Raw genomic sequence first — 23,745 nt, 5'->3', positions numbered from 1 at the left:
TCAAGCAGGTTGGAAGCTTCTCGTTTAGATTTCCAAGAGGCTGTAGGATTGTCACTGTTATTCATTGTTTGCCGGAGACAGCAGTGACAGAGGGGCTGTGATTGCTGGCTCAATAGCCCCTCTGTTCAAGGGGGAGGACCCGGTGGCAGCACTGTGCCATGCACGGAGAGGAACGGATCCTGGGAACGGTGCTCCCCGGCGCCGGGGGTGCCAGGCTGGTGATTTTGGTGCTGCTGCCATCAGCGCAGCCTGCCTTCCATACCTGTCAGACTCACCGAAGCAATCCTCACTGGCTGGAGTTACCCATCCCCGAGACAGACAGGGCTTTTCATTTGTAGAGCTGTGGGGTTTTTTCAGAGATTTGGGAACAGAAAATATAGGCAGCAAAATTGTTTTGTAACCCATCTCTTAGACTCTTCCTTCCTCTTATGGGCTGCCCAGGGAGGTGGTTGAGGCCCCATCCCTGGAGGTGTTCAAAAGACGGGTTGATGTAGTGCTGGGAGGTCTGGTTTAGTGATGATGCTCCTTGTTTGTTGTGTGGGTGTCTATTTTTGTCAGTTAGGTTGACGGTTGGACAAGATGATCTTTAAGGTCCCTTCCAACCTAGAAGATTCTGTGATTCTGTGATTCCTGTTGTGCTGCAGTTGAACAGATCCTACCACCTTACACATCTTCCTCACAAATTATTTCTCACCCTGCAGAGTGCCTCCTTCAGCTTTCACTGCTACAAGCAGCTTTTGTTTCTTGCCAGCCAGATGCAAGAGTGGCAGATTTGTCATCCCCTCTTGTGTGTGGCTGTGCAGCTGTGGCCAGTCAGCAGCGCTGCTGGGTGAACAGCCCATGTGGGGGCTGAGGTATGATGGTCTAAATCAGCCTTTTGCTCTCTATTTTAGGCTGAAAAACTACTACGTTCCTGTACAAATTGCGGTTCTAAGTGGGCTCTGGAAACTGCAGGTCAGCTTTGTTTATCCTGCCATCAGCAGGACAGAGCTTTGCTTTAAAAATGAACTAAATATGTGGCGCACACACTTACATTTGAGAAACAAATGCCATTTGGTACTATGTACCTTAAGGCTACTGGAAGTCCTTAATTTTCTGCTTTTAAAATTAATGTTGTATGGCAGGTTTTTCCCCCCTCTTTTTGGTCTATGCAACTTTCATACCTTAAGGGTGTAATCCTGCAGTTACGTGGGCAAAACTGTAACTGCCTGCAGTGGGTACCATTCAGCAGGAGTTTTGGCTCAGTGAGGTCTGTAACACCAGCCTCACGCACACAGTGTTTGCTCAGTAGAAGTGTCTCCTACTGGGGCTTCCTACAGGAGGTGGGCAAAGCATGCGAAACTATAGATTTTTTTCTTTTTACTTTAATAACTTTTTATCGAACCACTTTACCACGCTATATTGTGATAGATCTAAACCACATATTCATAAATCACAGCTTTTACAAAGAGCAGCACAAGAAGACAAAGGGGAACGGCCTGACAATGGCAAGCAAATAAACACAAACTCCAATAATGAAATGTTGGCTTGTATATACTGGCATTTAAAGCCCATTCCATAAAATGTAATAAAGTGAATGTTTGTGATATGAACACAAACCCCCAGAGAGATCCTCTATTAAAAAAAAAAAAAAAAATCACTGCCTTCTTTCTGTGTCAATTTCTTTCTTTAAAGCCCAACTAAAATGCCCTAATGTGTTCTACACCGGCCGCCAAATATTAATGTTAACAAAAGGAATTTCTTTGTACGTTACAGTAGACTGCTGCTCTCAAGGCTTGCTTTCATTAGATGCAGGTTTCATTACAACTTTGCCGCTTTGAAGTTGCTCGGAACTTGTTCTGAGTTATACCTCTGTGCAGTGAGATGGTTTTTATTGACCCAGCCTAACGAACAGCATGTTGTCTTGAAAAGCGTCAGCTCTGTCTGTTCTCATTTATTGCTGATTTTGGTAACTTCAAGAAGGAAGGGAGGGACAGAAGACAGCAGGGGAAGGATGTGTTTTGGGATACCTTCTGAGGCAGGTCAGCTAAGCTGCACTGGTGTTCTGGAGCAGCTTGGTGTTATTACTGGTGGTGCTGTTGTCCCGCATGTGACACTGGGCAGAGGGCAGTGACAGATGAGCATTGTTATCCCAGATATGTTCTTTAGAGCAGTCAGGATGATGCACTGCACAAGGGAAGTCATCGTGCCTCTGTACTGGGCGCTGGTGAGGCCTCACCTCGAGTACTGTGTTCAGTTTTGGGCCCCTCACTACAGGAAAGACATTGAAGTGCTGGAGCGTGTCCAGAGGAGAGCCACCAAGCTGGTGAGGGGCCTGGAGAACAAGTCCTATGAGGAGAGGCTGAGGGAACTGGGCATGTTTAGTTTGGAGAAGAGGAGGCTGAGGGGAGACCTCATTGCCCTCTACAACTACCTGAAAGGAGGGTGTAGAGAGGCGGGTGTTGGCCTCTTCTCCCAAAGGACGAACGACAAGACCAGAGGAAATGGTCTGAAGTTGCGGCAGGGGAGATTTAGATTAGATATTAGAAATAATTACTTTACTGAGAGGGTGGTCAGGCACTGGAACAGCCTGCCCAGGGAGGTGGTGGAGTCACCATCCCTGGAGGGATTTAAGAAACGTATAGACATGGCTCTTCAGGGCGTGCTCTGGTGCCCAAGGTTATTGGTTTATGGTGAGGTGTTGAGTGTGGGGTTTAGTTGGTGGGTGCGGTGTTTTTGGTGGGCGTTTGGTGTGGTGTGTTTTGTATTTGTTTTTTTGTTTTGTTTTTTGTGGTTGGACTCGATGATCTCAGAGGTCCCTTCCAACCACTAAGATTCTGTGATTCTGTGATCCCAAGTCCTTCCTGTCTCTTTCAGGTGGTATCTAACACAAGCTAACACACCACTGAATTCAAGATGAGACTTTTGTATCCTGATAGGTACGGAGCGCAGAGCGGCTTCCGCGTCACCGCTGTGCAGAGATAAGCCCTGATATCTCAAGAGGCACCAACTGAAAAGCCACCTTTCCCCCAAAGGAGTGGTGTGTGACAGGCTGGCTGTGGGTGAGAACAAAGCCGTAGGTAAGCACTGCCCACCCCTGTGTTTTGCTGAAGGGCTCAGCCTTGCACAAACTACACAGAAAACAGGAGGGGGTGAGTAGCAGCCCACTCTCTGAAAGAGCCTCTGGTTCCTGAGCTGTTTCACCAACCACCAACCACACCTGCCCTATAGCTCTGAGGGGACCTGGCACCACAAATCCGGATGGGCCACAGGACACTTACCCCTAACATTTACTGTTTCACCACGGTGCCAGACTGATTGTGCTCTTGGCAGAACGTGAATGTATGGAGGGAAAAACTGACTTGCTCTTTGAGGTAATTCTGCTTTGCAGTGATGTCCTGCTCTGCTGTAACCTTTCCTTACAGGTACTTGCTAAAGCTGCAGCTTCTGCAATCTTTGTCTCTCTTTAAGACCACTTGCACTTATTTTTAAGCCTTTGTGGACAAATGAATGTGTGTGAGGATAGGAAAGCATGAGGGATAGTGAGCAGCACTCGGGCAACACGGGTAACTTGAGGAGCTTTCAAGAGATGCAAATGCTTGTATCTGGTGCAGCCCAGAGGAACATAAAGCCTCATAATATGCTCTGGAGAGTCACCCTAGCAGCTGGCACAGGGACCAAGTCTAGCCACAGCAGCATAAAGAATTTGGGGGATTAGTTTCTCCAGTTTAAAACACGAAGGAGCTGCACTAAAGAGGAGAGCTAATAAAGGCAAACACATAATACATACATGTCCAAGAGTGTAGCAGCAAATGATAGAGAAATACCACCTCTTAGTATATCACAACATCCCCCTGCTTCCCTCTATGGCCCCCGCTCTTGTTTCCCCCTAATTTTTCTTGTGCCCACCTCACCCCAGCACAAGCAGGAGCTGGTCCTGCTGCAGCAGCCACCGGGCTGAGCTTGGAGAGTGTTATTTTTCATTTTCAGGAGGATGAAAGGTTCAGCTCAGGAATCCTATTGTTTCGGAGCATGTGGTTTACATTATGATTTCCAAGAGGTATTTGTATATGCAAACATTACCATCTGCTGTAAGGAATACTTTGCATTTTTAAAAGGTTAATTCCATTTCAAACCTACTGATTGAATCGGTAGCAGAAACCACTCTCGTTTGCTTACTGTATTTAGTGTCACAACATGCAGCCAACCAGCCATGTGTTTACAAGGAAAGACTGCTTAATGCTGGTAATTGGCAAAGGTTTTCTCCAAATTCTCACTGAAATAACTTTTCTATTCATTAATGAATAAAAGCTGTTTTAAATTACAGCCTGTTGTTACACTTGGGATCAGACAATGGGCTTCTTGTTAATCTGAGGTGAGTGTTAAGTCTGTAATGAATAATTTGATGAATTTTCTTTCTTTCTCCTTCCCCTTTTGAGATCTGTGTCTCAAACAGACTGCAGTTTTCCTCAAAGTTCCTGTGGTCTGAAACTCTTTTTAATTGTGTCTTACTTGCTTAGCAACTCACCAGGAGAATTCAATATTGAACTGCAAACTGCTTTGGCTGGGCACAAAATCTGTCTTAGGTCTTCTTTTCTGCATCACCTGCAAACTGCTTTGGCTGGGCACAAAATCTTAGGTCTTCTTTTCTGCGTCAGATTAGTGCAGGTACTTATGCCTGCAAACAAGAAATCCATGTTTTGGGAGCTAACATTTCCGTGATCATCCCTGCTAGTAAGGTAAATCAACAGAAGAGTTATGAATTGTTAACTGAGAAGAGGAAGGAAATTTAGTTCTAGATATGGAATGGTCTTTTTCTCCTCTAAATAGAAAGGTTTGCATGTGATGTGAGCGTACTCTACAGGGAGATTCCAGCTCCTAAGCAGAGGTGTGTGTATGCTGGCTCAATTTTGAAACAGAAGAGATGTTCAGGTTCAGGGTGTAACTGCACAATGAGGTCCTGACTCCTGCCTTTACAGGGAAAGGGCTTCAGCTGGGACCCCTGGGCAGCTGCTTGTCTGGAGGCCCGACCTGAGAACTTGCCCCTCTGGAAGCCTGTGAATCCAGAAGTCACCTAGTTTTGTTTTTTCCAGTATTTTATAGGGGTTGTATTTTCAGTCACGCTGCAGAGTCCCTCCATTTATCCAGACCTCTACCAAAAGAGATTTGGAAATGGCCTGTGTATGTTTAAATGTTTTTTTTTTAGTTCCACTAAACTACAAAAATGTAGATTTGTATTAATTTGGTACTCTATTATACTTTTATTGGATTGAGACCCCCAGAGAAAAAATCCTTAAACTTCAGAGAACATAGAATTAAAGCTCCACAGGTAGGGTCAGACCATGCAGGTGGCTCTCATCACTGCTGTAGGACCAAGTACTCCCCCAGTCCAGAATTTTAAGTTTATCCAGTTTGAGACATATGCCCACCTGCAGTGCCTTGGTTTAAATATAGATGTAATTTCTCTCCCCTCAAGGAGACAGTAAGTTTGGGCTTTATACCATCCTTCAGAAAAATCCTGCCATGTTCTTCCCCTGCACTCCACACCCCCTGGCTCTAAAGTGCACACACGAGTGGGTCTGCCTTTGCAGTGTGCTGTGGTACAGGAGAGCAGCAAGGCAGCAGTGCCCTTTTCACTCTGCTGATAATAATAAGAGCAATCCACTCCTGCAGCATCAACAGACACCACTTGACTGGTATTTTCTGCATTAGAAAAGCCTCTTTAGTGCAGGTTTAGATTCGTGTCAGTTGTCGTGAAATACAATGACAAATATAAGACCAGAGCAGCTCTTAAGGGAGAGCTTGTGCTTTCAGACAAGTAGGTCAGTATTTAATGCAAAACCATGATGTATTTCAGTGCATGCGAGATGTTTGTCTTTGGTATCTCTAGACACTGGGGCTGGGATAGACTGAGGCTTCTGAGAGTGTTTCATCAGCCTGGAGAGAAGAGCAATCTGAGGCACGCCCCGCTGGAGAGGGACAAAGCCCTGTGCCCTGCCAACTCACACAGGAAGCCGGCCGAGCTAAAAGCACTGGGTGCAATCCCGAGCCCATTTCAGATAATGGGAGTCTGGCTATCGATTTACATGGGCTCAGCCCTTTACTTAACTCATGCTCGTGCAGTTTTCATTCATATTCCTTCACTTAACGCTGCTTCCAGCTTCCGTGCCTTTTATTAGAAGCAAACATGCAAAGCTAAGGGCTGTCACAGATGAACTACCCACGTGACTGCCACCCCCAGAAGCAGCAGGACAGTAAAGGGGCCAGAAGTAGTGCTTGGCTTCTAGAAATCGGTAAATCCAACCCAGAGCCCTGCCCCATCCTGCCCCCAGGAGTATATGCATTAATGAAAGGTGGGAGTAGCAAATATCCCTAGAGAAGCCTCCTCTTCCCAGAGGTGTAACCTGGTCTCCAGCATTTTTGATAGAGATCCACCACTAATTTTTGCGTTTGTTTTTTAACCTCCAAGTATTTAGACAAATGATCATCTGGAGATTACTCCTGTGACTGGAGCATGAGCCCAGAAGCCTGGGGTGCCAACCTGCAGGATTCTTTGATGCAGTCCTGTCTGCAGACAACACATGGAGTCTGGAGAAGAGCAGGAACTCCAACAGCAAGAAGCACTGCCTGTGCCCTCAGCCCTTCCCCGTGGTAAGTGCTGCCCCTCTGAGCTTCTCTCAAGCTCTGCTTTCTGTCCTGACTCGCTCTGCAGCTTCCTCCTGCCCTCTCTCACAGCTCCCACCTCCTGAGGCTGTGTGACAAATGATCATCTGGAGATTACTCCTGTGGCCAGAGGCATGAGCCGTGGTAAGTGCTGCCCCTCTGAGCTTCTCTCAAGCTCTGCTTTCTGTCCTGACTCGCTCTGCAGCTTCCTCCTGCCCTCTCTCACAGCTCCCACCTCCTGAGGCTGTGTAACTCACGGGTGCACAAACCATCCCAGACCAAAGCCAGAAAAGCCTCCCCTCCTCACACACAACCTGCATCTCTTTTTCAAGCTCTCTGGTTACAGATAAAACATAAATGTCTGTCAGAAGTGTTAAATTCTGCAACAATTCCAACCAAGGCATGGTGGTGGGAGGCAGACTCCTGCCCTCTTCTCTAGCTCCTTTGCTGGGTCACTTTCATCTGACCACCATTGTCCAGGCAATAGGCTTTCTGCAAGACTTATCTGGAACCTGTATCACCAGGGCTCAGGGCCTCACCATGTGTCTGTTGCAGACTTGTTTCCCTTTGTGACGAGGGTCAAAGTCAACTGTGTCTTTGAAGGATACAGGAAGAAGGGCTGGAGCCTGGTTTATGGTTTAGCCTGAGGAAAGGGAGGCTTCAGCCCAGCTGGCCACTCCAGGAGGTCCTACTTTGCCTTTCCAGACTGTTGCAGGATGACAGGAGCCCTACCAACGCCATGCGGGCTGGGGGCCTCGCTGACTGCAGCCCTTGGCTCTCTATGCTCTGAAGAAGCAAGTGAATCATTTCAGAATATCCCAATTCCACCACTGCTCTGGCACAAACCAAGAGAGACTCACACCCTAAAAAACTCGCACCCCAAAGTTTCAGTGGGGGTACCAGTAACCTCCTCCTTAGCCCTTCTCCTGCACAGATCTCAGAGCAAGACTGGCCTGGGTGGAGGGGATGGCACTGGGTGTGAATCCTGTCTCCCTCGAGATAAAAGTCTTTTATGCAAGATCCATGTGCAGCAGAGAAAAGCTGCTACAAGAGGCAAGAATTTTACTTTATATCAGGAATTGGTTTTCGAGTGGCTTTTCTAGAGAAGGATCATTACAGTCCATCTGTTCATTTGCTGTAATGGAAAACACCTCTTTATTCAGTATTGCTGTGCGAGAGAAAGCAGGTGAAGCTGAAGGCAAATCCTCCAAGTTTCCTCTCTGTGCCTGATTTCCTGGATGCTTTTAGGGACAGGTAGTTTTTGCTAATGAGACTTTCCATTATAAAGTTTCCATTGCTTTGAAAAATATTAACTTTGCTGGGTAGATCAAACAGGCCCTGCAGTTATAGTTAGAATATCCTAAAGATTTAGTTCCCAGTAATAACAGGGCTAAACCACAGCACTGCCAGAGGCAAAAACTATATTATTTGAAATGAAACTTCTCATAAATATCCAGCTATGAAGTCATTTTATATCAGCTGCTCTTATATAAACTGGACAAGGCAAACTGTCCTATCCATCAACATTAAGGCTGCCAAGAAAAATGACTCTATATTCATTGTCTGCAAGTTTCAGAGACTTCCCTCTCTCTGTCAGGCTTTCCCAGGAAACACTGTGTTTTGCTCTTTTTAAGAACTTTGCTGGTACAAGTAACTGGTAGCACCTCCAGTGTCATCTTCAGAGGCTTAAATCTACTTGTCTAGTTCCTCTCACTGTCTTTCTGCTGGGAAAAGGATGGACATACATGCAAAAACACACCTGGTTTTCAGCAGCCACTGGCCAGAGCTAACATTACTTTTCAGTCTTTGTTAGGTGGAAGGACCTCAAAAATCAGCAGAACCATGTTGGGTTTTGGTTTTTATCTTCCAGCCCCTCTCCAAATGCTTACAGCTTGTTTGTGACAGGTCTGCAAATAAGGACCAGGCCAGTCTTCAAACACTCTGCTGAAGGTTGCACCCAGGAGGGGCTGAGAACAGCAAGGAGCACACGGGGACATTGCTAGCCACTCTCACACTCATACCATCCATCCTTTGGGGACATGGGTATGTGGGTGCCACCCACAAACCTGGGAAAGGCCGAGGCCTCCAGGGCCTTACCTATCTCTCCCACCTTTCCTGCTCGCTGCTCCCTGGTCCCCCAGCCCACTGCCCCATTTCTGTCCTGCTGCTTGTAGCTGGCAGCATGCACAAGACAAGATTTCTTATGCTTTTCATTTTTTGTCTGTTTTCATGTGGCAAGGTTTGATAGGTTTTCCCCAAGCTCCTTTATCTTTGAAGGCCTGCTGTACCCGCCAGTGCTACTGTGTTACTGCTGATGTAGGCAGGAACAGCCTTTGACACACAAATTGATTTGCTCTGCATTAAACTGCAGCAAAACATAACACCTGAAAATACAGTGGTCTGCGCAGAACACGGGGATGCTTGTCCATTAGCTCTCTCTACAACTAAGGCAGAAGGTGGACAAACCTTCCTGCTGGGGAAGGAGAATGCTGCTGGCTATTGCTTCTATATTGCATTTGTGATTAAGTTGTACAGAGAAAGGTTAAGATGAGCAACTAAGACTTGCTTGTCCCACCTTCCTGTTATGGGACAAGAGGGTTGGGTATTTCTAGGTAAAACTACAAAGCTTTCAGAAATTTGTTCTGCTTATAAGCTAGAGACATGACACAGGCTTGAAAAGCATCCTTGGAAGGAGCTTGTGAAAAGGGATTTTCAGACTTGCTTGTGTGAAAAGGGATCAGTAAGCCTGTATTACAATCAAATGCAGGCACTGGTGCTAGGACAGCGCTAGCAGGCCCTTCTTTTGCAAGTTAAAATTTGAATGCCTACAGTCACCAACACCAGTGATGCTGAAGTGTGAAACAGAAGAAGTCTGTAGTCAGCCACTGCTGGACATTGGTTCAAGGTGAGTCACCAAAACCCTAACTGAAGCCTTACATGGAAACAGTCAACTTTCAGATAGCAAACATTAACTCTTTTTAAAGCTTAAAAAAAAAAAAGCAAATATAATGATCCTCCATTTTAACTTTACAAATAATATAATTAAAATATATATGTTATTAAAATATGCAAAATTTATAATTTCATTATATAATTACACAGCCTTACAGTCTAATAGCCCCACTGTATTTTGGGTATTAGTGAACAATTGCTTTCTTAAAGCTCACAGCAGAATCATTTACTTGATGCTGGAGAATAAGTTAATTACGGATCTCCTGCCTTTGATTAATGGATTTAATAATCACGTTACAGTAGAATTAACTTATACTTCATGTGCTTACAGCAGTAATGATAAGACTAATGAAAGCAACATGTCAGCAGACAGGATTGGCACCAAAAAAGGCGATGTTTGGAGATCCCGGGACCGCCTGTGCTGGTATTGCTGCTGGTCAGCAGCTCCGCTCAGAACCCACAAATGGCATCCAACCATTTTTGCCTCAACTGTCATTAATTCCCACCATTTGCCACTTATTTCCACAAAAACAAATAGTGTTTTCAGGTGAGCTGAGCACCTCAACTGAAGTTCTATTCTGGTTACTGCAGGGGGAAAAAATTATCCTAGGAGATTGGTACAGGATCAGGCAATACACACACCCAATAGGCACAGCCAGCTGTAGTCTGCTGTTACCCAGAGTAACAGACTCAATGTTCATTTTCCTTAATGCTTCTTTTGTGCATATAATACAAGTATAAAGTTTCTTGGATGGAAACACGTTTAGTCAACCAAGATTTACTCTCTCTAAAGGAATCTTAACAATAGGTACTTAATGCAACCAAAGACAGACCACTGTAGTTTCCAAACTTGACTTCACCTGTTCAAGGAGAGGAAACACTGCAGGACAGAGAAGGTACAAGGGACACTTAACAACTTTATGGGTTTTGCCATTACTGCTTGCACATTACTGTGCATTTCTGTGTAAGAACGAGATCTGCAATTCCAGCAGGAGCCAGATTCAGAAACCCCTACTTCAGTAAAACTCACAATGACACAATTAAAAACAGAATAAAGACCTGAACGACATTTAGTCTGAAAGAGCAGCACCTCAGGAATCCCTGGCAATAGGGTTTCAAATTGCATCAGCCACGTACCTTAACTATTACCATGCAAAGTAGAACAATGCAATACAGGTCAGCAGCTTAGCATAGCATCGAGCCCCAAGAAGAATGCAGGAAATGAATAGGAATACAATTTCCTTAACAATTTACTTACAGGAATTATTCTGCAAGACGTTGCCCAGGTCCTGGTGGAAGATGCAGTCTGAGGGTACCGGAAGCACCAGGCTATTTTGCCACGTCCTCTCCCTGCCCATCATCCAACTCGGCCCCTTCTTCCATGAGATGCTGGCAGAATTCCTTGCATGGATCACACCATCTAGAAATATCCAGAAAAAGCCAGGGAATTGCTGCATGGCCAGCACTACCTTGCTGAGACCAAGGGGACACTAACGCTGTTCAACCTGCCTCTTCCAGAAACTATTCACCAAAACATTATTTCACAGCTGATGGCAGAAATCTCCCCTCATGCACTGCAGCTGGGTACCTCCTCCCCTCATTGGAGGGGTCTTGGAGCCCTCCTCTGCAGTGTTTTTCAGCTCTCCAGCCAGCATTTGGGGGATGGTGTCAGAAAAACAGTGTACTTTGGTGCCTGTTTTGCAGCTCCACCAATGACATTAATCCACTGCCGCTTGTGTTGTGTGCTGGGAGATACTTAGGATTAGGATAATTCAAGGTTTGGGATGAAAATCAACACTTTTTTCCTCCAAACCTACCAAAGCAAGCTTCAGGGATTGGAGATACACTGGAATAATGTGTATTTTACTACTGAACCAGATGGGACTATGCCCAAGTGCACATCCCACTTTCCTTCCTTAACCTACCAAAGCAAGCTTCAGGGATTGGAGGTATACTGGAATAATGTGTATTTTATTACTGAACCAGATGGGCCTATGCCTTTAGATGTGCTGCTTCAAGCCCAAGTGCACATCCCGCTCTCCTTCCTCTCTTGGACCCTGCCACACATCCATCCAGTGTGGAGAGTTACAGCAACGCTCTTCTCAGCCTGTCACAGCAGGCTTGCAAAGAAAGCCATGTTAGAGAGCTACCAGGCCATGTCTCTGTGTGACACCATGGTGCTTTAACCTCTCCCTGCCCTGATCTGTTCCAGGTGAGCTCAGCAATCAGTGGCCAAACGACCTTCAGCTGGAGATCATCTGCCAAGGGGCAGCTGGTCAAAGGATTGGAGATACACTGGAATAATGTGTATTTTACTACTGAACCAGATGGGACTATGCCCAAGTGCACATCCCACTTTCCTTCCTTTCTTGGACCCTGCCACACATCCATCCAGTGTGGAGAGTTACAGCAATGCTCTTCTCAGCCTGTCACAGCAGGCTTGCAAAGAAAGCCATGTTAGAGAGCTACCAGGCCATGTCTCTGTGTGACACCATGGTGCTTTAACCTCTCCCTGCCCTGATCTGTTCCAGGTGAGCTCAGCAATCAGTGGCCAAATGACCTTCAGCTGGAGATCACCTGCCAAGGGGCAGCTGGTCAAAAGAGACCACAGGCATACTCAGCTCTGAATTTACAGGCTGGAACCCACTAAGAACTCAGATTACAGCAGTCAGATAAATACCAAAAAATGCTTTCTTGGATATTTATAATGGTTCTCCTCAGTGCCAAGGTAATTCCTTGAATATTTCTGTTTTATAGCCCTCAAATCACATGTTTCCTGGAAGATGACAGGTAAAGTTCAGCCTTAACAGGGGCAGTGCTGCCCTGCAGCCCCTCCCTGCTGTGGCTCCACTTTGCATATACGGTTTCACCAGTATAAATATATTTTTACTTTATACGAGCCTAGTAAATCCTTGTCCTCTAGGTACACATCTCCTAAGCTGTAGGCATAAAGAATAAAATAGACAGTGATGAGTCGACCCTATAATGCAAAACTAAATGTCCAATTAGAATTTGATGAGGAAGTGTGAAATAAAACACATTAAGCAGAGTAAGAAGGTGGGACAAGAAATCAATTTCCCATTAAATTTAGTGGTTACTTTTTTTCTGACTCTCGGTGTTAAAAGCATCAATTACACATATAATTTACTCCTTCACAGTCTGATTCTGTGTTCAAAGCAAAAACATGCATTACAGAATATGAATTAGCCCAGCCATGACATGGAAATAGGCAATGCCCTGTAGGTCTCTCCAGGCTGGCTTTAAGAAGTGCTCCTCCAATGCAGCCTGGGAGGAAATTACATTATATGCAGTTTGGGAGAATGAAGTGATTTTGAAGCTTCCTGCTACTTCACTCATAGCAAGAGGTAATCTCAGTCGGTGCAGCAGGTATGAAGCTCAACTTGGGAGAGGCCATGGAGATGTTTGGGATGGAAAGTAAACATACATCCCTAAAAGATTTGCCTTTGTGGATGGGACCAGCGTGTCTGAGGCTGGTACAGCACAATGCACCCTTCACTGAGCTTATGGAAGCAGCATCAGGAATACAAAAAGAGTAGGAAAAGCCACTTGTGGATGATTTCAAAACAAGCAGGCACAAGCACAATTTCTCTTTCATTTAATCTTGTTAACAGTGTCTTACTCTTCTATGTGTGTCTTGAAAATGCAATGCATGTAGAGTTATTTTAAGCTAAGAAACACATATTCCATTTTTAGGGAGTGGTGATGCTCGAGTCAAGCTATTGAGTCCCACTTGCAGGGTCTGTAAGTCCATTATGCCTCACTTCTACCTCCAACAGACAGTAAGATGCATCTCCGCTGAGCTACACGCGGTTTGAGCAGTGGTAACAGCAGCCCATGGTCTAGAGACAAGAAATGTCAGCACTGCAAGGGAGGGGAGTTTTCTGGAATGTAGTAGGATGATAGGGAGTGTGCCTCAATCCTGAGATGTACAAAGGAAAGGGCAACGCCTGGCGAGAAATGACCCTGTGAACCCATCTCCCTGAACTGACAGAAATTTATGCACAGAAAAAGTGGAAAAGAAATCAGAGTTACCTCCTTCATAACTCACAGCTTAAGTACATCCTAAGAAACGATGACAGGCAAGTGCTATGAAAAGACAAGCGATGCATCTAATACTTCAGCAAAACCTCCCTTTGGTGTGTGGGGGCTTGCTCATGTTTGTCTGTGTTCTAAACCTTTTGCACTTTGTTCTTGAGGACCATGTTATTTTGGGTTGCAAACCACAGACACCCAAACATGGGAAAGCAGCTAAATGCAGAGGACAATGGGTTCTTTAATGGGTTTAGGCACATCTCTTTTTAAATCCAAGAGTTTAAAGTCAATTCCAGATGTCTTGGATTGTCTCTTGCTTGTAAAGGGCCTGTAAGTATATTGTTAATTCAGAACTGCCTAGCTGTGATCACTAACAGATGAGATCTGGTGTTAAACCTTGCTCCAGTCTCTAGAGCACTGGCTCAGCTCACAGGTACTGGTATCCTGAGTGCTACCTTGTACCCACATTTATCTTTTTGTGGCCATCTTTTTCAACTGATGAGGGGAGAAAAAAAAAGCTCATAGCAGTTAATTTACTAATTTTACACGAATTTAACCCTGTTCCCCTTTCTACAATAGCTGCAATATAATGTCATTTCAGCAGAGCAACGCTTTGCAAATTTGGCTCAAGGAGACACCGAGCAACCGGCTTTTCAGAGAGCTTCAACTCAGCTGTCAGAAGGGGCAGTTTGGTTTCTGTGCAAAGCAATACTTGCATTCCAAACTGCATTAGAGAAAAGCCAGTGGGTTTGTATGCATTTTTATTATCAGTTCCAGATTAGGAATCTGATGCTAATTTCTTCTTAAAGCCTGTGTTTGCAGTAGAATTTATATTCTAAAACAAAAAAGGATTGTGATGTTTTTCTCTCACTAGGTCATTCTTTTCTTTTTTTCTTTTTTCTTTTTTTTTCCTCCCTTTCTGGCTTTACTCCAAGGACCTTTTCTGCTTGTTTGTTACATTCCCAAGATGAAGCACTTGATGGTTACAGCAGTGCTGGTAGTACTGCTGCAGGTTTCTGAGAGTTTCCCTGCCTTGTACCATCGAAGTTGGTGGCGACTGCTACGGGAAGGAGAGAGTTGTGGAAAATGTGATTTGGCACTTTGCTCCAAGCCTAAAGACTGTCCAGCTGGGACTGTATTGGACCGTTGCGGCTGCTGTCCTGAATGTGGAAATGTGGAAGGTCAGATCTGCGACCTGGACCAGGGCAATCATTTTTACGGGCAATGTGGGGACAACCTGGAGTGCAGGCTGGATGCTGATGAAGCAAGGTTTGGGGAAGTCCCTGAGCCCCAGTGTGTGTGCAAGTTTCAAGAGAGTATCTGCGGATCTGAAGGGAAAACCTATGAGAACATCTGTCAGTTCAGCAAGGCTTATGCTACGAAAAGGAATATCAGCATGAAACATAAAGGACCGTGTGAATCAGGTAAAATGTACAGAGGCACTTCCTAACAGAAAAAAAGATCTAATTCTTATGTTCAGATTTCTTACTAGACACTGTAGTCTAACTTTATGAAACTAATATTGCATTTTTGTTATCATTATTTTGTTATAATACTGCTTTGTGTTAAACGTGGTTCGGCAGCTGGTACTTAATCTTGTATGTTATAAACCTCTATATTAGACTAGTGGCTTTAAATCACATGGTGACTAATAAGCCATAGATCTACAGAGCAGTTCTGCTCTGAGTGAGAAGAGAGGGGACGTTTTCTACAAAAATTGCATGTGTAGTTGGGAGTAGGTAAACACATAGGATAGTCTGGAAGGACTGGACAAACAATTATTATTACACAAGGACTGACTTGATATTAAAGTGGTGATATTACACAAGGACTGACTTGATATTAAAGTGCAAGGCAGCAAGCAAGCAAGGCAGATCTCATTCATATATACACATACATGTAATGTATGTATGTATATGTATGTGTATGCATGTGTGGATCCACCTGTGTGTATATATGGTAATCAGTGAAGTAGAGGCAATAGAAGAAGATAGGGCTTAATTAACAGGTCTGTTCTTGTCACAGAAAAGTCCAACATAATCCAATTTCATAACCATCATAAAATCTAGCTAACCCATTAAACAGAAATCCAACTATTAGAACAAAATCAAACTGAAACAGTTTCCCTAAAGACACTTACAGTGCATGAAGAGTTTTCTGTGCTGTTAGTGGAGGGATCCTTAGCCGGGTCGTACAGGGGAATCCTGCCTCCTGCTCATACGCTGTTCTCATTCTTCACATTATTACAAGTCTTTACTCCTGGGCACCTTTCACCTAAGTCACATGAATACAAAATGAAAAGGAAAAAGTGAACAGGCTTTTGTTTTCTGAATGAGAATTTTAATTTCCTTTTTAAGTTAATGAAATATTTTCTCCAATGAAGTAAATAGAAGAGGTCTCTGGGTCACAAATGGGTCACACTTCTGGGAATCCGAAATTGCACCTCTGGCAAAGGTCCATATATAACTGCGTTACATTTTACCCACTCCTTGCTAGAAATCTGCTCCCTCCAATTTAGACTGTATGCTGTGCTTTTATATTGAATGAACACTGGATATTGAATACTTAAAAGGATGATGAACGAGCAGCTAATACGAGACTTCTTTCCTCTTTCTCTAGTTGCAAGAGAAACATCCATTAAAGCATCCCTTATTTGCCATTAGGGTATTAAGCTGGGAAACAAGGCTTGTCAGTAAAAAGACATTCAGAAAACTCAATGTGTACCAGCCCACAGTATGACTGAAAGCCTGTCAGCCCTCGGGTAGGTGTTCTTATCTGGGATTAAAATAGCAATAGTTCTTGCATCATAACCCCTTCGGGACTATTTCAGTTAGAAGTGCCACTCCAGTAGCAACTGCTGTTAACTTTGCAGCAGAGGTAGCTGTTCAGGCATACAGGCTTACAGCAATGGGCTGCTCTAATCAACTAAACAGAACTGGCCACATACAAAAGGCTTTAATTTGGGAAGTACTCCTGCTTTTAATCGCTGGTGGTGTCATCCACCACGCCTTGTGGTCACCCCTGAGGTGCGTAACACTGTGGTGAGCAGGAGGAAGGAGCTCAGCGGCTCTGCAGTGCAGGCATCACCCCTTTCCCACTGCTCCCAAAAAGGCTGGACTCTCTCTCCAGGAATGCAGAGAGATTTCCCAGTTTTCCCCTGTGAGAGCCGACCATTAAGACCCCTCTCTGCCACGGCAGCTCTCTGAAGCAGCAGAGTGGGCATGTGACAGGGCACCATGACTTGGACTGGATTTTCGGGGCTGCAGCTGATGACAAAAGGCCAAGGGAGAGTTTGGCTCTAAGAGGAGCAACCTCAGTGTGGCACTGGCTTTCTGCTGACTCCAATTTGCATGAGAAACAAACACTGAACACTAGGGTTTCGGTACCAAGCTATAAATATAACCCTCACTCAACTCAAAGTACTTTGTTTTGTTATTTCTCCTTCAAAGCATCTGCTGTTTCCTATTGATGCCAAATGGATTAATTGTATACAGCAACCGATGAATAAATAACTAACAATAAATCCTTTCATCAGAAGAGTATAGCCTTTTATCTTCCATCTATCACCAGAAAAAGGGGAAGAGAAAGGCCTAGCTCCCTAAAGAAACACTGAAAAAGCTCTTCCTTTCCTGAAAGCTAGTTTTGATCAGTTTATCTAATAATTTACCAAGGTTACTAAGTACATTGACCATATACAGATTCTCCACACTTAATGCATCCCCATTCACATTCAAACCTCTCGCTGATGATTTAACAAAGTAACAGAACAATCTAGCAGTGATTCACTTTATATTTAGCTGTGTCACATAATTTATTTTAAATGTAAATTTTTAAGTAAAAAAACCCAAATAAACAAACAATGCACAAACTTTTCTGCCATTTTCATCAAATCAGACATAGAGTACCAAAAATCAGTATGAGTTAAGGGAGAAAAAAATCACATTATCTAATTCATTAGTCTGGAGTGATATTGGGTTAATGTTGATTGTGAAAGGTGAAGCAGTATTTTGACTTTTCCTGGCTTCTGGTTCATGTCTGGTTTATGTAGCACATGAGGATAATTCATGACTGGGGCTGTAAAAGGAAAGGAGCAACTACTGCACATTTACCTCCAGACACTGAGCCATCAGAATGCTTTCTGTAGCTATCAACAAAAATTTATCTGCTCCAGGAATCAAAATGACAGGTTATCATAACAGTAAAGATCCCTTTCTAAAGACAGTATCATAACAGTAAAGACCCTTTCTAAGGTTGTGTAAAGAAAGTACACACAGATATGCATGGGAGAACTTGGCTGAATGCAAAATCTGAGTCACTCAAAAATGAAGTTTATAAAATTCTGTTAAAATGCTACATCATTACTTCAATTTTCTTCTGTAAAATACTGCAAAATGGTGTTGTGAGACATATTATTTTATTTTTGGAGGCCCCTGGAGTAGATACTGCAAGTATTTATTGTGTGTTCAGATTCAGAAGAGGCAGTTTGGTTAGATCAAAGCTGTGGTTTTTCCCACTTGCTGTGAGTGTGATCTCACATGATGCCAGTCCTGGTGAGCCGTGGTCCAGCAAAGCCTTAACCACCTCGATAAAAGAATTCAGCTGGATGGGTCTCAGACCATGCCCAGACATTTCTGTCTCAGCTGGCATCTGGATTCTCCTTACACTTAATGGAGGAAGGGGGATTTCCAGTGTGGAATTCCTCTTGGTGTGTGGCAGACAGCACTAGACAAATTTCCTGTAGGTGAACAGCTGTACTGTAGATGTGTAGTTCAGACTCCTATCTCCTGGAGGCTAAGGACATGTTTACCTGGTCCCCCTGCTGTGGACTGAGTCCTTGGCAGTACCTCTGCGTTGTCCATGTATCTGTAGGATCTGTATATGTGTATTAGCACCAGAACAAAAGTACCAACCGCTCAACATCTGCTGTTTAAAAAGTTTTTCATGCTCTCTGTGCACAGGAATAATTAAAAAAACTCATGTGAGTCAATGTAGACGTTTGGGTTTTTTGCACTTTAAGCAACATCTGCTGTTTAAAAAGTTTTTCATGCTGTCTGTGCACAGGAATAACTTAAAAAACTCAGGTGAGTCAATGTAGACATTTGGGGTTTTTGCACTTTAACTACAGGGGATGTATCATTAAAAGGAGTGTGGTTGCACTGAGTTTTAATATTTCAAAGTATGTTTTAGTATCAAACCCTATGTGGTAAGTTCATAGATAGTAAAATTCTCATCCAAGATATTCAGTTAATGCTGATTTGAAGACATGATTTCTGAAATAAGATCCAGGTTCTGAATGTACAGTTCTCATGAAAGAACTAGCAGGTAAGGGTTTAAGTATCCTAGTTTGAAAAACTTACTTTTGAGGAGTACCAAGATTGTTTAATGAGGCATTCATAAATGGGGAAATTGATACTTTTCTGTAGAATTTGTTTGCAATTAATTTTAATCAGTATGCATTTGATATTTTCTGCACAGATAACAATTCTGAAAAGCTGACAAATATATTAGAAACCTGGAACAGGCTGTTACACTTTCAAATGCTGAAGCATAAATGATGTACCTACATATTGATTCAAACATCCCAAGTAAAATATATTAATTATTTACTAGAAGGTTCTATTTCCAAATGTCTGGGATCTATACAAAAATAAAGCAATAATTAAATAAAAGTTTAATGGCCCAGAAAATGCATTCCTTTTTAAAGGATGCATTCCATGTTTAAACACTGGTGTAAAAATACCAAGAAAATGGAATTTAGAAGGAAAAACATTTCTTGCTGAGAACAAATAGATCAGGAGAAAAGCAGAGATCTCCAAAACAGGGAAGCTGTGATAACAGTAAAGATGCTATTTTGCTTTCTGCTGCTAAATATTACCATCTCCTGTTAACATTTAGTATGTTCTTACACACTTACAGTGGGATATGTATTTAAATCATGTACGACTGCATCAGGTGATAGTTTATTTTTTTAATGTCTTCAAATCCCTGGACTGGCTCCCTCTCGTGGTTAACGGCAGCTTTTTCTTTGGGAAAAAGTGGGAGAGGATAATTCAGAGGCAATAAATAAACAGTGGCGGGGGATGAGAGTAAGAGAACACTAGGAAACAAGTAAGTGGAAATCTACTAATTATAATAAACCTAACATAAAACCTCATAAAAATAACAGGATTTCAATCATGTTTATGACTTGTCTCATAACAAGAACGACAGATGAAATTGATAGCAATTGAGGATAAACGTGAAATGTATTAATGCTGTTACTCTGTAACTTGCATCCATGAGTTCCATGGGTAACAGAGGGGGACAAAATTTAGGAAGTTCAAGGCAATGATGTCCTCAGAAAACAAATTTTGACAAGCCAGCAATCTCAGTAGTTTAGCTTTTAAGCTAAGTAAAATGTAACCCAAATTAAGATAACTATCATGTATAATCAAGCTACTCTGTGATATTCTGCTACAGAATTCCTTGTACTTTCCTCTGAAAGTCTGGCTGCTCGACTGCTGGGCCTTAAGTCTAGCCAACAGTGACAGCTCTTGGGACACAAATTAAACTCTGAATTTCAGCTTAAGTTTCACCATCGTGTGCAAGGGAAAGGACAAACGGGTCCTTCGAAAGAATTGTTTTTTAAAAGCCTGTTCACCCTTTAATGAGAGACAAGGTGTTCTGAGCTTTAAAAGCTGCTTGGAATCATGTGGCTCTTCATAATGTGCGAGATGGCACAGGGCAACTTTGTTTTAATCACCTAAAATAGGAATTAATGTGATATGCCTATGTGTTTCTGTTGTCTTTTGCTCACTGCCTTCTAAAGCACTGTTACGTTGGTTCTTTGCAGCTCCTGTTATTGCGATGCCACCTCAAGATGTCCAGAATTTCACAGGCAATGATGTCATTTTTGGCTGTGAGGTGTCAGGCTATCCTATGCCACACCTTGAATGGAAAAAAAAGGGAAATAAAATGTTCCTGCCAGGAGATGACGCTCACATCTCAGTACAGGTAAAATCCGAGTTTTCCACGTTATACAGTTTGGGATGAGGAGTAGGGGAAATAATCAGCGAAATCCTCCTACAGGATACAGTCCTGTTGCAATAAACAGATTCCCAGTAGGGGCCCTCTCTCTATGTAAAGAATTCTGACTTCAGTCAGTGCAAGGATCACTATTTTGGCAGTCCAAGCAGAAGAAATAACAGGGAGGGTATCATCCAGACTTTCCTGGTGCTTCAGGGAAAGAAAAGATGGAATATTCTCCTTATGTAGGTATGACTCTGGAAAACCTAAATGAACATACAAATGGAACCATTTAGGCTACTACCAAAAAGGCAGCGCATGCTGGGAAGGATGGCTGTTGGCAACTATTTTTCTACTTTTGATGCAGAAGGAAATTCTGGCAGGTATCTAAATGTCTCCTTTGCAAGATGCTCCTTCTGGATACCTGCCATTTGGGTTCAGTCCCTGAGATGCTCAAAAGAGAAGCAAAGAAACTTGCTCATTTTATGGAGAACTCTGTGTTTTAATCTGAGGAGAAAGAGGAGAATGGCATTAATATAGGATTCAAGCAAATCTAGAAACAGCCCAAAAGTCTGAGCTAAATTTAAACAAATCAAAATGTTAATTCTTTTAAATGGAAATAACTTTCTGGGGTGACGAGCCAATAAAGCCAGATGTACAGGCAGACTGCAGTTAAGGCTGAAGCCTGCATCCACCTGCCTTCTCCAATGGACACAGAATTTGAACAGAGAGTATGCAGAAAAATGCATGGAAAATCTGGCCTTCTGGATACACAACCCAAAAATTAGATGGCCATCCAATGGCCATAGGACATAACCTGAACAAAAAGGCAGAGAGAAAAAGCAGAGAAAAAGCTAATTAAAGTAACAAAAGTACTGAAGTACTAGGAGTCTAAGTTATTTAGAAATATTTCCAGAGACAGGATAAGCACAGGTGGGATTTAAAAGTTGCTCAGAAAAAATGATGTGCGGAGACACATCCAAATGCTCATCACCTCAGAGGCTAAACCAAACCCTGTTGTTAACATTTGCTAACAGTTTTGTGTTATTTGTTTGGAAAAGAAAGCCCCCCCCTTAAAGAGGCTTTAGCTGGATTAAGATGAAACTGACTGTCACGGATGTCTCATGTGATTCCATTAAAACCTGCATGAACATCAGCTTGGTCAGGGTCCTGGGCCCTCAACAAACTCACCCAGACCCACCTGCTGCTCTCATCCTGAAGAAATTCAAGAGCTTGAGATTGAAGCAGCAGCCAGAAGCAGTGCTAGGACACAGGACAGGAGGAGCACTGGGAGAGCAGCATCAAAAGGACCAGGAATCAGAGCACTGTAAAGGGCAGTGAGGTTTAAAGAGCAGAGCGGGGAAAGCATGAACTTGGGAGGCACAAGTGGGAGTGAAAATATAAGGCAGCAGAATCAAAGCAAATCAAAGCATGATGGCAATAAACAAAAAGCAAGGATTAGGTGTTTAATCCAGCCACAAGTATTTTTAGAAATATCACGGTGTCTCCTAGCTACTTAATTTCAACTATTTTTTTCTCTTTTCAAAGGCAAGAGGTGGGCCTCAGAAATATGGTGTGACAGGCTGGCTACAGATTCAAGGCCTCAAAAAATCAGATGAAGGCGTTTACATCTGCCACACCAAAAATAAGTATGGTGCAACATATGCCTCCGCAAGACTGAAAGTCATTGATGGTAACTTTTTTTTTATTTGGATGTGTAGAATACAAAAACACACACAAACAGGCTGCAAAGGGAGGCTTTGTCAGAATGCAAATGAAGGATGAGAAACTACCTAAAGATGTCCATGTTTTAAATTTTCTGCATGCTTTGTTTTTATTTTATCCCCTAACAGGAGATTCAGTCCTAGATATTTAAAAGTCAAAAGTGCTTATGAACTCAGGGGAAAAAAATACTTATATGTTAATACTGTAATATTTTGCTCTAAATTATACCGGCTTCCAGAAAAGAGAAAGCTGTGGGTTTCCACACATCTGAGATATGTATTATTCCACTACCCTTATCCTACTAAATTCCTCTGATGTTAGTAGGAGCTCTGTACCCTAAACAACAGCTGCTGTAGCTGAGGGAGTCTTTGAACCACAGTGGTTCTGCTGAGCTGTTTGTTTTTCATAAAGTTAGGAAGGAAACAGTTGTTGGTCCTTAATGAGAGTGCTTGGAAAGATCTAAGAATTAGCTTTACTATTGTTTTGCATTGGGCTCAGTCCTGCAGAATAACATCCTCCTTCCTCCGGGCAAAACTGGGTTTCCTGGCAAATGAAGGATAAAGATGCCTTGCCTTACGTTTGCCTCCTGATCTAGGGGAGTTTGTCACTGTCTAGTTTGTCACTGACCTTGTTTCAGCACATGGTTCTCAAAGCTTTACTGGCTCTGGTTGTATTTTTAGGTGCACAGGATCTGCAGATAACTGAACTCACAGTTTCCTAGTATTGGGAATTAAATGTGTTTTCAACATCTTAAAATGTGAATGATACAGAAATTTTCTGATAAACCATGACCTTTGATGGTATGAGGTCAAGTCATCGGATAAAAAAATCTTTAAGTAGATGACTTAACAATAATCAGAAACACTGAGCTTGCCATACAGATCCAAACCCACACTTCCCTCTTTGTTCCTATCTACAACTAATCTAATCTGGATTCAATTATGTCTTGCAGGCTCATCTCCTGCATCTGCGTTTACTGCCGGCGGTAGAAGTGCAAGCTACAGCGTTGAATATGGGGACTATTATGACGATTCTGATGATGAAGATGAGGAAGAATATGAATCTGGGGACTATGAAAATTGAAACGACTCTGAATAATAATTTTTATACATCTGTTGTCCAATATGTTTCACACTGTTATATTTACTAGTAGTCTCTATGCTGTAAATGCCTCCTCTCATAACACACATATTCACCTGTGTATATCAGCGTTCCTGAAATTCAGCTTTGGCTGAAGTGTATCATGCTACTTACCAGAAATAAGAACAGTTGTAAATTCATACATTTAGATTGTTAAATAAAATTCTTAAACATGCACCTGTCTACTAAATATACTGAAGGGATCAAATTTTATATTCATTTAAAAAA

The 23,745-nt window shown here is 42.9% G+C and overlaps 1 protein-coding gene across 1 annotated transcript; it reads left to right on the top strand.

The window, feature by feature from the left end:
• The first annotated feature begins 6,539 nt into the window (after positions 1-6,539).
• On the top strand, positions 6,540-23,692 carry LOC106891505 (kazal-type serine protease inhibitor domain-containing protein 1-like). Its single transcript, XM_014948097.1, has 5 exons — positions 6,540-6,630; positions 14,583-15,071; positions 20,480-20,640; positions 22,201-22,345; positions 23,330-23,692. The coding sequence occupies exons 1-5, from the start codon at positions 6,561-6,563 to the stop codon at positions 23,458-23,460; spliced, it is 996 nt and encodes a 331-aa protein (XP_014803583.1). The 5' UTR covers positions 6,540-6,560; the 3' UTR covers positions 23,461-23,692.
• Positions 23,693-23,745: the final 53 nt, after the last annotated feature.

This window comes from Calidris pugnax, unplaced genomic scaffold (genome assembly GCF_001431845.1).
Source record: "Calidris pugnax isolate Ruff unplaced genomic scaffold, ASM143184v1 scaffold27, whole genome shotgun sequence".
Taxonomy (NCBI): domain Eukaryota; kingdom Metazoa; phylum Chordata; class Aves; order Charadriiformes; family Scolopacidae; genus Calidris; species Calidris pugnax.
This window is presented reverse-complemented; position numbering and strand designations above follow the sequence as displayed.